Source organism: Aspergillus lentulus, assembly GCF_001445615.1.
Source record: "Aspergillus lentulus DNA, contig: Alt01, strain: IFM 54703, whole genome shotgun sequence".
Taxonomy (NCBI): domain Eukaryota; kingdom Fungi; phylum Ascomycota; class Eurotiomycetes; order Eurotiales; family Aspergillaceae; genus Aspergillus; species Aspergillus lentulus.
In genome coordinates, this window is record NW_028322123.1 from 2,763,882 (window position 1) to 2,776,570 (window position 12,689).

Below are 12,689 nucleotides of genomic sequence, written 5' to 3' on the forward strand. Positions count from 1 at the left end.
CGAGCATAAGTTAGCTCAGCCGGATACCAGGTCTACAAAACCGGTGTAACCGGCATTTTGGCACCCTCAGGTGGCCTGTTGTTTTTCTTAAACTCATCGCACATTTGCTCAAATGTCACCCATTCCACGCCCTCGTGTTTGTTGATATGCTCGATGATCCTGTAGTCTAGTCAGCCTGGGAAATTGACGCATAGACTTACGCAAGCAGCAGGCTTACCTCTCGTGCATAAGAAGGACGTGGGGCCGCCCTGAAACATCGGGGTGGATCGTCATCGGAAAGACAAAGCTGTCATACTCGCGGTAGAAGTAGTCAAAATGGTCCTGGAACAAGTATTAGTTCAGCAAGCGCGGACAGTGACAACCTAGCCTGGGCCCAGTCACAGGTAAACAGACCTTCCAAATATCCTCGATGTCCCTCGGATTCACCCAACCATGACTGTTAGGCGCGCTCTTGATGAACATCATCGGCGGCAAGTCATCAATGTACCAATTCCCAGGGATTTCTACAAGTCCAGTATTCTGGCCGCGGACCAGCGGCTTCATCCATCTCTCCGCCTTCTGGCTATAGTCGATCTTGGTCCAAGTGTCGCCTGTCCGAAGCCAGTACATCTGGCAGTCATGATGGGACATAGAGTGGTCGTATTCGATCCCGTACGCAAGCAGCAGATCCGCCATCTCCTTGCTCGTCTCCCACCAGGGCGCCACGATGCCCCGAGGCGGTTTGCCGCAGAATTCTGTCAGCATGCGGTACGTCTTGTCCAAAACGTCCTTTTGCTGCTCGGGAGTCATGTCGCTGGGATTCTCATGGCTGTAGCCGTGTAGGCCGATCTCGTGGCCTGCGTCTCTCACTTGGGCGCATTCTTCAGGGAAGGTCTCCAGGGAGTGGCCGGGGATGAACCATGTGGCTTTGATGTTATATTTGTCGAAGAGCTTCAAGAGACGTGGGGTTCCCACATGACCAGCCCAGAGTCCTGTGAGAGGAGTCAGTGAGAACTACTTGTTGGCTGTTTGAGTGTATGCGCAGGATCTCACCTCGACTGATGTCGTTCGAGCTGTCCTCCCCACCGTAGGACCCCAGCCAACCCGCAACAGCATCAATATCCACTCCGTAGGCGACCAATACACGCTTCTTGCCCATGATGCTGATTTGAGTACTGAGATTTGCAAGAAGAGGTTTATGATGGAGATGGCTTGGACGATCAAGCTTGCGCCAGTATATGTATGGCGAGCCTGCTCCACCTGGCTTGATATCAAGTCAGCCACATTGGAGAAATAGTTAGAACTATGATAAGACAAGATAAGAGATAAGGAACCAATCTGTATCGTTTGGATCCTGGTGTTTATCAGCCCATTGACCCTGGACTTATGACATACCCTTTTGACAGAAGTTCGATTGAGGGGTAGATGGGGCCTCTAGGTTCGAGTCCACATGCATTATTAAGTGCAACTACATATGCAGCTCGAAATGGAATGACTTGGAATGGTCATTTCCCCTCTTGATTCGGATATGCAGGCGCAGATAGCCAAGGGCGGGGGTGGCCTGGCTGTAAGCAAACGACACTTGCCCAGCTATCGTGAGGGGAAGAGTAGGAGAAGGGAGCAGTACGACTTTAATTTGAAGGTCATGGGATTGAAAAGCAGATGTCTGAGCAAAAGCTAAAGGATACAGCCTCTCTAGAGTTGAGATGTGTTTGTAACAGTACGGGGGGGATGATGTTTACAAGAGGTGTATATCTATCTAGTGGAGTTAGAAAGAAACCTCACGTCCTACGAATATGAGCTAGATAAGATCACTACGATTTGCCTGCCCTCCAGATCTCCTCAATGACCGTTGCTGCTCCCAATACCTTCTCTTCTTCAAGTTTTTTACCAACAATCTGAAGGTTTATCGGGTGGCCGTCCATCGCCAGCGGGGCATACAGGCTCCAATTCCAGTCGTCCAGCTCGTTCCTGGGGCGATAGAGCTCGTCCGGCAATCGATCTTTGTCTGCTGTCACTTCATCGACAGGAAAGGTGACTGCAGGATAGTCAAGCAGATTCCAGATCTTGGTGTAACCTACCCAACGCACACTGCGATGGGGAACAGCTACGTGCGGCATCGTTGGACCAAGGAGAATATCGACTGGCTTTCCTGACGGGGACTGAACGGCATTCCACTTATCAAGATATCTCTTTTGAAGTGTGGTCTTTTGCTTGTTGAGTTGCCAGTATTCATAGACAGAGATCGCCTTCCCGCGGTTGATCAGAGCTTCAACGTGAGGGATATAGGGCTCCCCGGCGGCCTCTACGTCGCGCCGAATATCCTCACATCCGTCAGCAGTATAGTATTGATCCATGAGCTTGATATAGTCGAAATGATCCGATGCGTCCCAGACCACGACCTCATGGCCCTGAGCTTCCAGCGTAGCCGATAGCTCTCGGAGGGCTCTCTCGACAGGGGGGTGTATTTTCACAACTCCATCATCCAGAATCAGACCGACGACCAGGGGCCTGGATAGCGCATCTCGAAAGCTATCCTCGTTCCAGGGGAGAGGAGCGCATTTCGGGTCTAAGGTCCACGGTTTAGCGTTTGCAAATACGCGACAGACATAGGAGAGCGACGGGAGGTCTCTTGTCATAGGCCCTATAGCCGAGGGAACATGTTCTTGACCCTCGGTCGAAACCGGGACGCCGTAGTAGGGAAATCGGCTGCTCTATAATAGAATCAGACCTGACTTTTCACCGGTATCAATGCTCGTAGAACATACACTTGATTTGAAACCGTACAGACCGTTGATACTCTGCGGGATCCTGATACTTCCTCCAATATCTGTTCCGAACCCCAGAACTGAGCCATGCAGAGCCAGTAAAGCTCCTTCGCCCCCTGTCGAGCCACCAGGAGTGAAAAGAGGATTTCGTGGGTTGACCGTTAGACCCCAGAGCGGGTTCTCAGTTTCGGCCCACTGAAGAAAAAGTTAATTCACTCGTACCTTTGGCTATGGTCCCAGCGAGATACGGACCATAATGCTCTGCGGCAAGTTTGTCTTTCCGATGATAACAGCACCCATGCCTTTCAACATCTCAACAAGCACTGCATCCTCGGAAGCTGGAGCAAACGAACGGCCTACGTAGCCTAAAGTCGTATCGACTCCTTTGATATTGAATTGATCCTTGAGAGTGACCGGAATGCCGTGAAGCGGGCCCGCGAGTTGACCTTTTTCTCTAAACAGCCGGTCCAGCCGTCTAGCTTGTTCGAGAGCATCTTCGAAAACAACTTCTGTCAGGCAGTTGGTCTAACGAAGCGACGTAAGCTCGACATCACACTATAAACTCTTCGAGCACAACGTAAACTCACAAGTTGATGCGCAATTGTGGCTCTGATGAATTCTAGTGATCAGTCCATCCTTCTAGTCGCAGGGGCTTCTTCGTTGAAGTTTACCTTTTGATATAAGCAAGGCTGACCTGTTCCGCAGTATATTGGCGCCGTTTCAGACATTCGAGGAGGATAGGAACACTGTCAATGTCGGTAATCTCCTGGATGGTAGGGTCGTCATGTATGCAGGTACGGTGATGCACATTGTGAATTTGAGGCGGGCGCTGTTCAATATCGCTGGTCACATATCGCTCTAGAGCCCGATCTCGTAAGGAGCGTTTCTCAGTCACTGTTTGCGCCCAGGTCTGGACGCTGCCCATCTTGTGTTGGATCTAGCGCTGTTATTCGGAATTGAAATGCTGGTCTAGAAGGATTGATAGCAGAGTGCATGTTTCAAATCCCGTATTTAACCAAGGTAGCTAAATGGCGTATCTGTGTCACCGTGGCATGTCTTGTCGGTTATCAGCCTGTATCTAAATTCTAAATTCTAAATTCTGAACGTGATTGGGAATGACACTCACAGCCTCGTGGATCCCGCTGGCTCTAGGTCAGACGCGGGGAAATAGGCAGTTCGAGGAGGGGTTAACTGCCGAGCAATTGGAGAGTTCGGAGACCTTTGGAGGTATGTCGATAATCCGTCCACAGAGATTTTGATCCATTAATTTTAATGATCAACATTTTCGATTTTGGTGTATGAGGATGACGATGATGATCATGGTGGTGGTGGTGATGATGATGATGATGATGATGAAGGATCTGGAAGAATAATATCTAGTGTGTCATCTTAATAACTCAGGAATACACCAGTTTGCACCTTAAGTTCCAGGCGTCCAGGTATCCTGGTATCTAAGCTTCACTCCTACTGATGATAAGAACTTAAAACCTTACAGTAAGAACGACTATAGTTACGAGAATGGAAATAAATTCCACGATGCCATGGCTTCTGCTGCCCAAACCATTGGAAGAGAAGACCCAGACGAAGAAGCAAAAAAGCCCCCAGGGGACGAAACTACTACTAAAATCAACCTTTGAACCTAACTTTACTTTACTACCTTGGTCTAGTCCTGGGACGATCCACAGAACATTCAAACGGTCACCCAAACTCCCTTTTCCCTCCCTTCGAGTCCCGTCCCTCCTCGTGGATAGAAGTCTGGACTGGATCACAGCCTCGATCGGATCATCAGGTGGCAGACGGGGAACAGTGGGAACAGTAAAGAGATTGTGTACCTAACTCCCACGGTGCTCAGTAGCTCACAGCCTCCCCGGACGACCCGCTCTACCTTTACCCTCTCTTCATTCCTAAATTCAAATAAACCCCATCGGGACCATCTCTGCTTTGAACTGATGATCAATCATCGATCATTAATCATTTATCATTTGTCCCCTCGAGCTCAGCATAATCCCTCATAATTACCTTGCTCTTCCTTTTTCAGTTGTACAGACTGCCCTTTGCTCTCCTCCCCATTTATTCTCTCCGCTCCACACGAAAAAACTCCACTCACAAATATGCCACCATGAACCCGAGTCCTACTAATGCCGTGAAGAAAACGCCGGTCCGAAGAGCTTGTGATAATTGCCGACTGCGTAAGATAAAAGCAAGTTGAACTGACCCCCCTCATTTCCCCCTCTGGTCTTGTTCCTGATGATCATTATTCCATAAGGAGTAACTCCTACCGACGAGGAGGCTGTTATGCTAATCTACTTAGGATTATACAGTGTAGTCTCTCGCAACCATGTCGCGCGTGTTGTCAGATGGGATTTGAATGCCTCTTCTTACAGCCCCAGAAAAAGCGGGGGCCAACTGGCAAGTGAGTTTTTGAACCAATTGCGTGGTTATTTATGCTCGGATGTTCTACTTGAGAATCCGTCCATCTCTAATCATCTGCGCATTTTTTTGATGCTCGCCAAACAGTCGTGTATCCCAAATTCGTCAGCAACAACAGACTCAGCTGTTACGCAAGAGTTCTCAATCGTCTCTTTCAGACGCCTATCCGTACCAGAGGCCGATTCCCCCTCGGGAGACGGGGCAGCATGGGATCGCCCCCTCGGTGCAAGATGCCACCCAGTGGCCTATCCCTCAGCGTGGGGAGGCCTCAGTGCCGACGGACATAGTACCGCCGCGTCCAAACACCTCGATTGGGCCGTCGTGGCCTGCTACAGATACCTCATCAGTAGATTCTCAGACTAACTCTGCCATCAGTTGGAATGAGCGCAACGATGTTGAGTATTGGCTCCCCGACAATTTAGATGCGCAGGTGCCTGTATTCGAGTTTCCAGGAAGCAATATCTACCTAAAGGCGTCGCTGCCGTCGATCATCCAACCGGAGCAGGAAGCTGCTGGATTGCAGCCTCATCATGTGGACGCTTCAAACTTGGCTCTTTCTACTATGGGGGTCATGCCAACCGGGCCCGTTCCGATGCGAACGACATGGCCGTCATCAATCGTCGAGGCCAACATGATTCCGTGGATTGAAGTCTACTTTGACCGCCTGCACCCGACTCTGCCTGTATTGAACAGGTCCTCCTTGTTCATTCGCATGATGGCTCAAGAGCATCGTAGAAACCCGCAGTTCGGTGCCATGCTACTATCTTTATGCGCCTTCTCACTGACGCAACCTATCGAGATTGACGAACGGCCCACTACCTCGTCCCGAGCCAACCAGGCCAGATCGATGATGAACGAGGCGACGAAAATGCGGAGCTGCTCTGACTTTGGCGAACATCCAACCATCGAGGCTGTTCTCACCAGCTTTTTCCTGTTTGGATGTCTTTTCGGCAGCAACCAACACAATGCTGCATGGCTTCGACTCCGAGAGGCTCTAGACCTTGCAGCGACACTGGGCTTGAACAACCCTGACTCATATCGTGATTTACCGAACGACGAAAAAGGCCAACGATTACGGACCTATTTGGTCTTGTCTATCACAGAGAGGTATGAGATTCAAGCAGCTAGTTGTGCCGAAACCGATATATGCTAACAGAAAGCGAAAGAGCCTATGCGCTGCAACGGCGACATTCCATCACCTTTTGGGGAAGACCGGGATTCAGCATGCGTTCTGTCCATGATTTTATCCACAATGCAACACACAGCGTTGTTTCCGGTATCATAGTTCACAACGAAAAAGATGCCGAGGGAATGCTGGGTCTGGCCCGCTTAATGGAGTTGTTCGACGCTATCGACGAAGAGGTGGTTGATTGTTGGAATCAGCGCTGCAACGTCAATTCAGGTTATTGTGATAATCTCACAGAGGAGAAGGCCTTGTCCATCCATCAAAATCTCAGCAGAGTCTGCGAGTCCGAGCGATATAAGGGCTATGACTGGTTTGAACGGACCAAGTCAGCCCCGGGTCAGGCCCAGAGCGTCCAACTGACAATCAGTATGCGGGAGACACAGTGTGCCGATGTGTTTATCACGAAGAAATGGCTGCAGAATCGGGTGTGGGTGCTGTGCTCCACTCATGGTCTCCTGAGACCTGTTTCAGAACCCCAGGAGCTGTCTTTCGAATACGCCATCACGATTGCTGTGGACACCTTGAAGATATGTCAGTCATTGCGCCTTAGCTCGATGGAAGCGCATGGTATTGGCCTAGTGAGTGCAGTCCACCCGGACAAAAAACCCTATTTTGATTTTCGCTTTACTCACGTGCGCACGCAGGTTGAGAAGCTGTACGACATTGCGGTTAGTGCAATTGGAATTTCTTCCAATGTCCGCCAGCCTCTTGGTGAACATTCTCCAGCCTCGGTGGCTGGTTCCATGGCAGGACCGGGCGTCCTGCCTCCTGGAAGCCTTGTGGGAGCCATGTCTCCAAACACAGCAACCGTGCACTCTACTCAGTCGTTGGCGGAGGATTTTATGTTGCTTTTGAATACACTGCGCGGGGGCAATCATCCCTTTCTGGAAAAATTCAAGGCTTACCTGAGTTCTTTGCACATCGTCGGGGTTGGGTGCAGCAACTGGGCGCAGACATGACATTTGTATATAATAGCTGAGCCGACCCCGGTCCTCCTGAAACCAACTTGATGAGCTTGCACGTCTTTGATACTGTATTTTTCATAGGTTCAGGTCGGACTCTTTACGGGGGATTATTTATCATGTATTCTACACACTCATATCCAGAACAGAATTGTCCGGGAGATGTACAGCATCTTGGGAAGAGACAACATACTCATGCCGTGGCCTGCGCTGGATGATCAATGTAACTTGAGCAACGTCTTCGCTCGTAATTCACCTTCAGTGGCCTTCGAACGGGTTGACAGGGCTCCAGCTCAATCCCAGGACTTTCTTGCACGACTTTCCGGGTCTCGTTCATGATAGTGCGGGTAAATTCGGTGTTCAGCACGCCGTCTGCGGATGCCGCAAATCGAGAGTCGAGAGAGACGGGAGACCAGGCCTGTCACCGCGGGACGTATATTACTGTCTCATTATTGAAGGCTTTGATATAGATCGAGATAGCGTAACACGGCCGAGCTCTCAGAATGGCAAGAATTGATTTGCTCCGGACCCTCCTCAGTCCTGAATGTCGGTGCCTGCTGGAGCACTCGGCCATTGGATGAGCTGTTGATTTCATCTATCTCTGAGCTCACGTTTCACACTAGACTGGTCTGGATAGAAGCTCGTGCTTCTCCTCGATGCACTGACTGCATGATTTTCCTTGATATTGCCAGATACAGCAATGAGCTGAAGGACAGAGGATAGTTATAGCTGCTGCTGTAGCAGGATTTCTCCGACAACTCTCCGCATCCTTCCGAGGTAATTCCGTCATCCCACTGGCATTCTACAGTCAATGACCCCTTGTCGTCGTTTCAGCTTCAATTTTCAATTACGGACATCAATCTCGATCTCTCATGCCTGCGTATTGAATAAAAAGGATGAGATTCCCCACTGCCTTGTGCCGAAAGAGGATTGACAGTTCTGTAATGCAATGGCAGCTACTCTAATGACTGAGACAGTATCAGCGAATCCATGACGGGTGACTAGCGTCCATTTACACTCTTGTCTCAAAGTCAAACTCTGTTTCGAACAACGTGGTTTCTCTAAGGCCAGTTTTGTGCTGGATCTGCAGAGCCCACTTCTTATAAATCCGGGCAATATGCATATCCTTCCAGGATCCCAACATGCGGCAGGGTTGGGCAACAGTGGAACCCTATCACACCCTGTCCATTGCGATCCAGAACAGAAACCCAAGACTATCCCGCAAGCGACGGGTATAGCTCATGTGAACCCTAAGTGGCGACCGTCATACCACCTTACTGCGCCCCGGGGGTGGATGAATGACCCCTGTGGGCTTGGATATGACCCGATGACTGGACTCTACCATCTGTCATTCCAATGGAACCCGCACGGGAATGACTGGGGCAACATCTCCTGGGGCCATGCCACCTCCAGCGATCTAGTGTCCTGGCAAATATCCCCCGAACCATGTCTCACGCCGTCTGCGGAGTATGATCGCTGCGGCGTGTTCACTGGCTGCTTCCGCCCTCACGGTCCGGATGGCAAGCCGGGTGTACTTATGTATGTATACACGTCCGTAAATCACCTTCCACTCCACTTTACTCTGCCGTATGTCAAGGGCAGCGAATCGCTCAGTATCGCAGTCTCCCATGACCATGGCACGACATGGCAACGATTCGACAGTAATCCGATTCACCCCGGCGCCCCTGCAGGACTCGAGGTCACAGGCTGGAGAGACCCTTATCTGAACTGCTGGCCCTCGTTGCGGGCCCAGCGACAAGATGGACTGGCCTCCCCGAACCTGTATGGATTTATCTCCGGGGGCATCGCTAAAGAGTCCCCAACAGTCTTCGTATACATCGTCAATCCCGACAATCTGACGGAGTGGACATACATCGGGCCTTTACTTTATGTTGGCTTAAATTTTCGACCCTCTCGATGGTCGGGGGATCTGGGCGTCAACTGGGAAGTTGCCAACTGTTTTACGTTGACAGATGATGGCGTCTCCCGAGATTTTGTGGTCTTCGGTGCAGAGGGATGCCTGCCGTCGGAGGATGGACCAAAGAGAGTACCGCGCTCCCTGCTCTGGATGTGTATTAATGTTCGACCTGGACTGCAGGCGCAGAGCAGTTGCGAGCCCCTCGCAGAATATGCATTCTCCGGGATCTTCGATCACGGGTGCTGCTACGCCGCAAACTCATTTTGGGATCCGGTCACGGAGGAGTACGTCGTATACTGCTGGATTACCGAGGAGGATTTGCCGGATCGTCTGCGCCATCGACAAGGCTGGAGTGGCGTCATGTCTCTACCGCGACTAGTAAGGCTGGTGACTCTTCACAATGTCAAGCGAGCGCACCAATCGAATCTGGAATCCATTACGTCGATTGAAACAGAACATGATCCGCAAGGTACACGAGTTCGAACATTAAGTATCCGGCCGGACCCCAGGCTCGACATACTTCGAAAATCCGCACGAGAGTTGCATTTATCCAAGGTACAACTGGGATCTTCGGCCTGTCACCCCCCTGCGTTCTTGCCCTTGCGCACTGCTAGGTGGGAATTGAACGCAACCTTCGTGGTTGAGAAGCACTGCGCAGCAGTAGGGTTGGAGATCGGCCACAGCCCTGGTGAGCTCTCTCGCTTCTTCGTTGCCCCCAAGTTGCAATAATTGCTGACGCACAAGAAGATTTCCACCAGCGCACCGTCCTATCATGGAAACCATACGACGAAACGTTCACAGTCGAAAGGCCACCGCCTCACGATGCCGGTATCAACCATGCCCTCGAGACGGCGCCGCATACTCTCTTCACCTTCTGCAACAATGAAGTCGAGGAGGTGACGGAACCGCTTCAGGTCCACGCCTATTTCGACGCAAGTGTGCTCGAAGTGTTCGTGAATAGCAGAACGGTCATCTCCACACGCATCTATGCACCTCATGCACAGGTCTGCACGGGGTTGAAATTCTTCGCCTCACCAACCGAGCCGAAACCATCAACATCTGCTCCTGCTGCTGTGCTGGTGAGAGCAGATATTTGGGATGGACTGAGTGTGATTCGTGATGAGAATTAAGCATTAGATAGATCTCTAGACTAGCGTTGTATCTCATGACAGGCCCACATAGACGCGGGAGCAAACTCGTAACTAGGAAGACAGGGGTCGAAATGAACTAAACATGGTACGCGGCGTTCTGATCACAATAATCGCCAATCACTTGCTCGATCGTCCAGATGCGAGCATCATAATGCTGCAGATGCTAAAACCCGTAGTCATACACGCAAGCTATGCGCATGGGCGTCACTCGTCTCATAGAAGGGAATGTTCATTATACGCCTGAAATGCATTACCGACGTCGACTGGCTTGCCAAAACTTCCATCCGGGAAACGTAATCTTCCCATCACGCTGGTAGATGCGAAAGAAGTAGACTGGGACGCCAGCGATGATGAAGGCCACCACGATCAACGTCTGCAGTGGCTCGGCGATGACCGCGCGACTCAAAAGAAAGAGACTAACGCAGCAGAAGATGATTGGTGTGGAAATCCAGGTCTTGTAGGGGCGCGCCAGGTACGGTTCTCGGATTCGGAGGACAATGAGCCCTAGCACCGTGAGGAAGTAGAAGGTGTACCCTGCGACGCCATAGAACGTAACCAGAGTTTTGAACTCGCCACCAATGATATATACCAATGTCAAGGCGCTGTTTAATGCCATGGCGTTGATCGGTGTATACCCGAAGCTGGTGTTTTCTCCAAAAATCCGGGCCAGAGCCTTGCTAGCCCACGAGCGGCGCTGCAATCGATTGCTTCCCATTGTGCTGGATCCACCCCTCCAGAGATTGCCGAACATCGACGGAAGGTAGCCTTCCTTGCCAGCAGCGTAGACCAGCCGACCGGTGGTGAAGACCGTTGCGTTGAGGGCCCCGAAACAGCTTGCAGACACCACCAGGGCGAAAACAAGCGCCCCCACGGAGCCGAACACCTTGTCGCCAAATTGGACAGCAATGGTGTTGCTCGCCTCTATGGTGGAATGAGGCAGCACAAGGAAATACGAAACGTTGGCCAGCAAGTAAGATAAGATCACCAGCGGCATCGCCGTGTGAATCACTCGGGGAAGATCCCGGCTAGGATTTTTGAACTCGCCGCTCACATAATTTGTCTGCGAGTACGATCAGTAAATGACAGGGGGAGAGAATGTGGGATGGGAGAACCTACGTTGTCCCAGCCATCAAAAGCCCAGAGACCCGCGTATATTGCAACGGCCCAGCCGGAGATGTCAGTACTCGTTCCCTTGAACCAACCTTCTTTCCACTCCTTACTGGCGCTCCCGGTCGAAGAGAACCCAGTCACAGCAACGACAATACCTATGACAGTAACTCCTATTAATGCGATGAACTTGAAGAACATGAAAAAATCCCCTATGCGCGCAGCCAGTCGGGTCGATATGCAGTTCAGCACGGTCACCATAAACACGCCTCCGAATGCGACTCCCTTGCTGATCCAGGGACTGACAGTCTCGGCATCTGCATGTATCACTGCTCGAACGACATACTCGCCGAAGATGATCGCGATGATGGCGGCGCTCCCTGGCTTCAGCACCAGAACAGCGCTCCAAGTGAAGAGAAACCCAACCAGTTCCCCGAAAATCTTGGAGAGATAGACCTGAGCTCCGCCATTGAGAGGGATAGCGCCGCCCAATTCTGCATAGCTGGCCGCCCCGGTCCATGCCAGCAACCCTGCGACAACCCACGCGATCAGAGACGCGCCGGGAGACCCCGCATTGGCGTTGACCTGACTCGGGGACGAAAAGATCCCAGATCCGATGATGATCCCAACCACTAATGATAAACCGTTCAAGTAGGTCAATGTCTTATTTCGTTCTAGCGAGCCGTCGGTCCCCGTTTGTCGGTCAAGTGTGGAGGGAACTCCTAAGGGAGCATACCCCCCGGCGGTCTGCGATAGTGGGAAGAGGGCATTGCCGAAATCGAAGGCAGAGGAGATGGAGTAGGATCGGGCAGATCTCGATCGCCCGGACTCAAGATTTGCGTGCGAATGTGCGTCCGATAGGGGATCCTCGTCCTCAAGGGAGAGCTTGCGTGAGGAAATGCCCGAGGGCGAGGATGAGGCCGAGGACCTGCCCGCAGATTCCGGGGAGGAAGACGCTAGTGATGCAAGTTCTAGAGAATCACGAGGGGCATGGAGGTTGTCCGATCTGGTATCCGTTTGCGAATAGGTGATATGGGACATTTCTTTGAGCCGGTAGTTGTAAAGGCATTCATGTATCAATTGTGGTTATTCAAACGGGTCGTCAACAAAAGAGGACGGGAAACTCTCTCCATCCCAGCAGAAGGCGGAGGGCTGTTGCACAGACAACAATGGCGGGGTCTATCCAGC

General features: G+C 51.4%; 5 protein-coding genes across 5 annotated transcripts; 2 read left to right on the forward strand and 3 right to left on the reverse strand.

Annotated features, from left to right (window-relative positions):
- Positions 1 to 32: 32 nt before the first annotated feature.
- ALT_0849 (polysaccharide deacetylase family protein) lies at positions 33 to 1,138 on the reverse strand (the record flags this gene model as incomplete). Its single annotated transcript, XM_033558823.1, has 4 exons — positions 33 to 159; positions 218 to 321; positions 394 to 971; positions 1,033 to 1,138. The coding sequence occupies 4 exons, from the start codon at positions 1,136 to 1,138 to the stop codon at positions 33 to 35; spliced, it is 915 nt and encodes a 304-aa protein (XP_033414714.1).
- A 655-nt stretch (positions 1,139 to 1,793) lies between these two features.
- On the reverse strand, positions 1,794 to 3,672 carry ALT_0850 (amidase; the record flags this gene model as incomplete). Its single annotated transcript, XM_033558822.1, has 5 exons — positions 1,794 to 2,693; positions 2,748 to 2,942; positions 3,000 to 3,272; positions 3,335 to 3,356; positions 3,419 to 3,672. 5 exons carry the CDS (start codon positions 3,670 to 3,672, stop codon positions 1,794 to 1,796), a joined length of 1,644 nt encoding a protein of 547 aa, XP_033414713.1.
- A 1,432-nt stretch (positions 3,673 to 5,104) lies between these two features.
- On the forward strand, positions 5,105 to 7,322 carry ALT_0851 (CeGAL family transcription factor; the record flags this gene model as incomplete). Its single annotated transcript, XM_089599053.1, has 3 exons — positions 5,105 to 5,160; positions 5,265 to 6,284; positions 6,344 to 7,322. The coding sequence occupies 3 exons, from the start codon at positions 5,105 to 5,107 to the stop codon at positions 7,320 to 7,322; spliced, it is 2,055 nt and encodes a 684-aa protein (XP_089456717.1).
- A 1,120-nt stretch (positions 7,323 to 8,442) lies between these two features.
- ALT_0852 (glycoside hydrolase family 32 protein) lies at positions 8,443 to 10,373 on the forward strand (the record flags this gene model as incomplete). The annotated part of the gene is made up of 2 exons (XM_033558820.2): positions 8,443 to 9,931; positions 9,991 to 10,373. 2 exons carry the CDS (start codon positions 8,443 to 8,445, stop codon positions 10,371 to 10,373), a joined length of 1,872 nt encoding a protein of 623 aa, XP_033414711.2.
- A 271-nt stretch (positions 10,374 to 10,644) lies between these two features.
- Positions 10,645 to 12,542, reverse strand: ALT_0853 (putative amino acid transporter; the record flags this gene model as incomplete). The annotated part of the gene is made up of 2 exons (XM_033558819.1): positions 10,645 to 11,454; positions 11,511 to 12,542. The coding sequence occupies 2 exons, from the start codon at positions 12,540 to 12,542 to the stop codon at positions 10,645 to 10,647; spliced, it is 1,842 nt and encodes a 613-aa protein (XP_033414710.1).
- Positions 12,543 to 12,689: the final 147 nt, after the last annotated feature.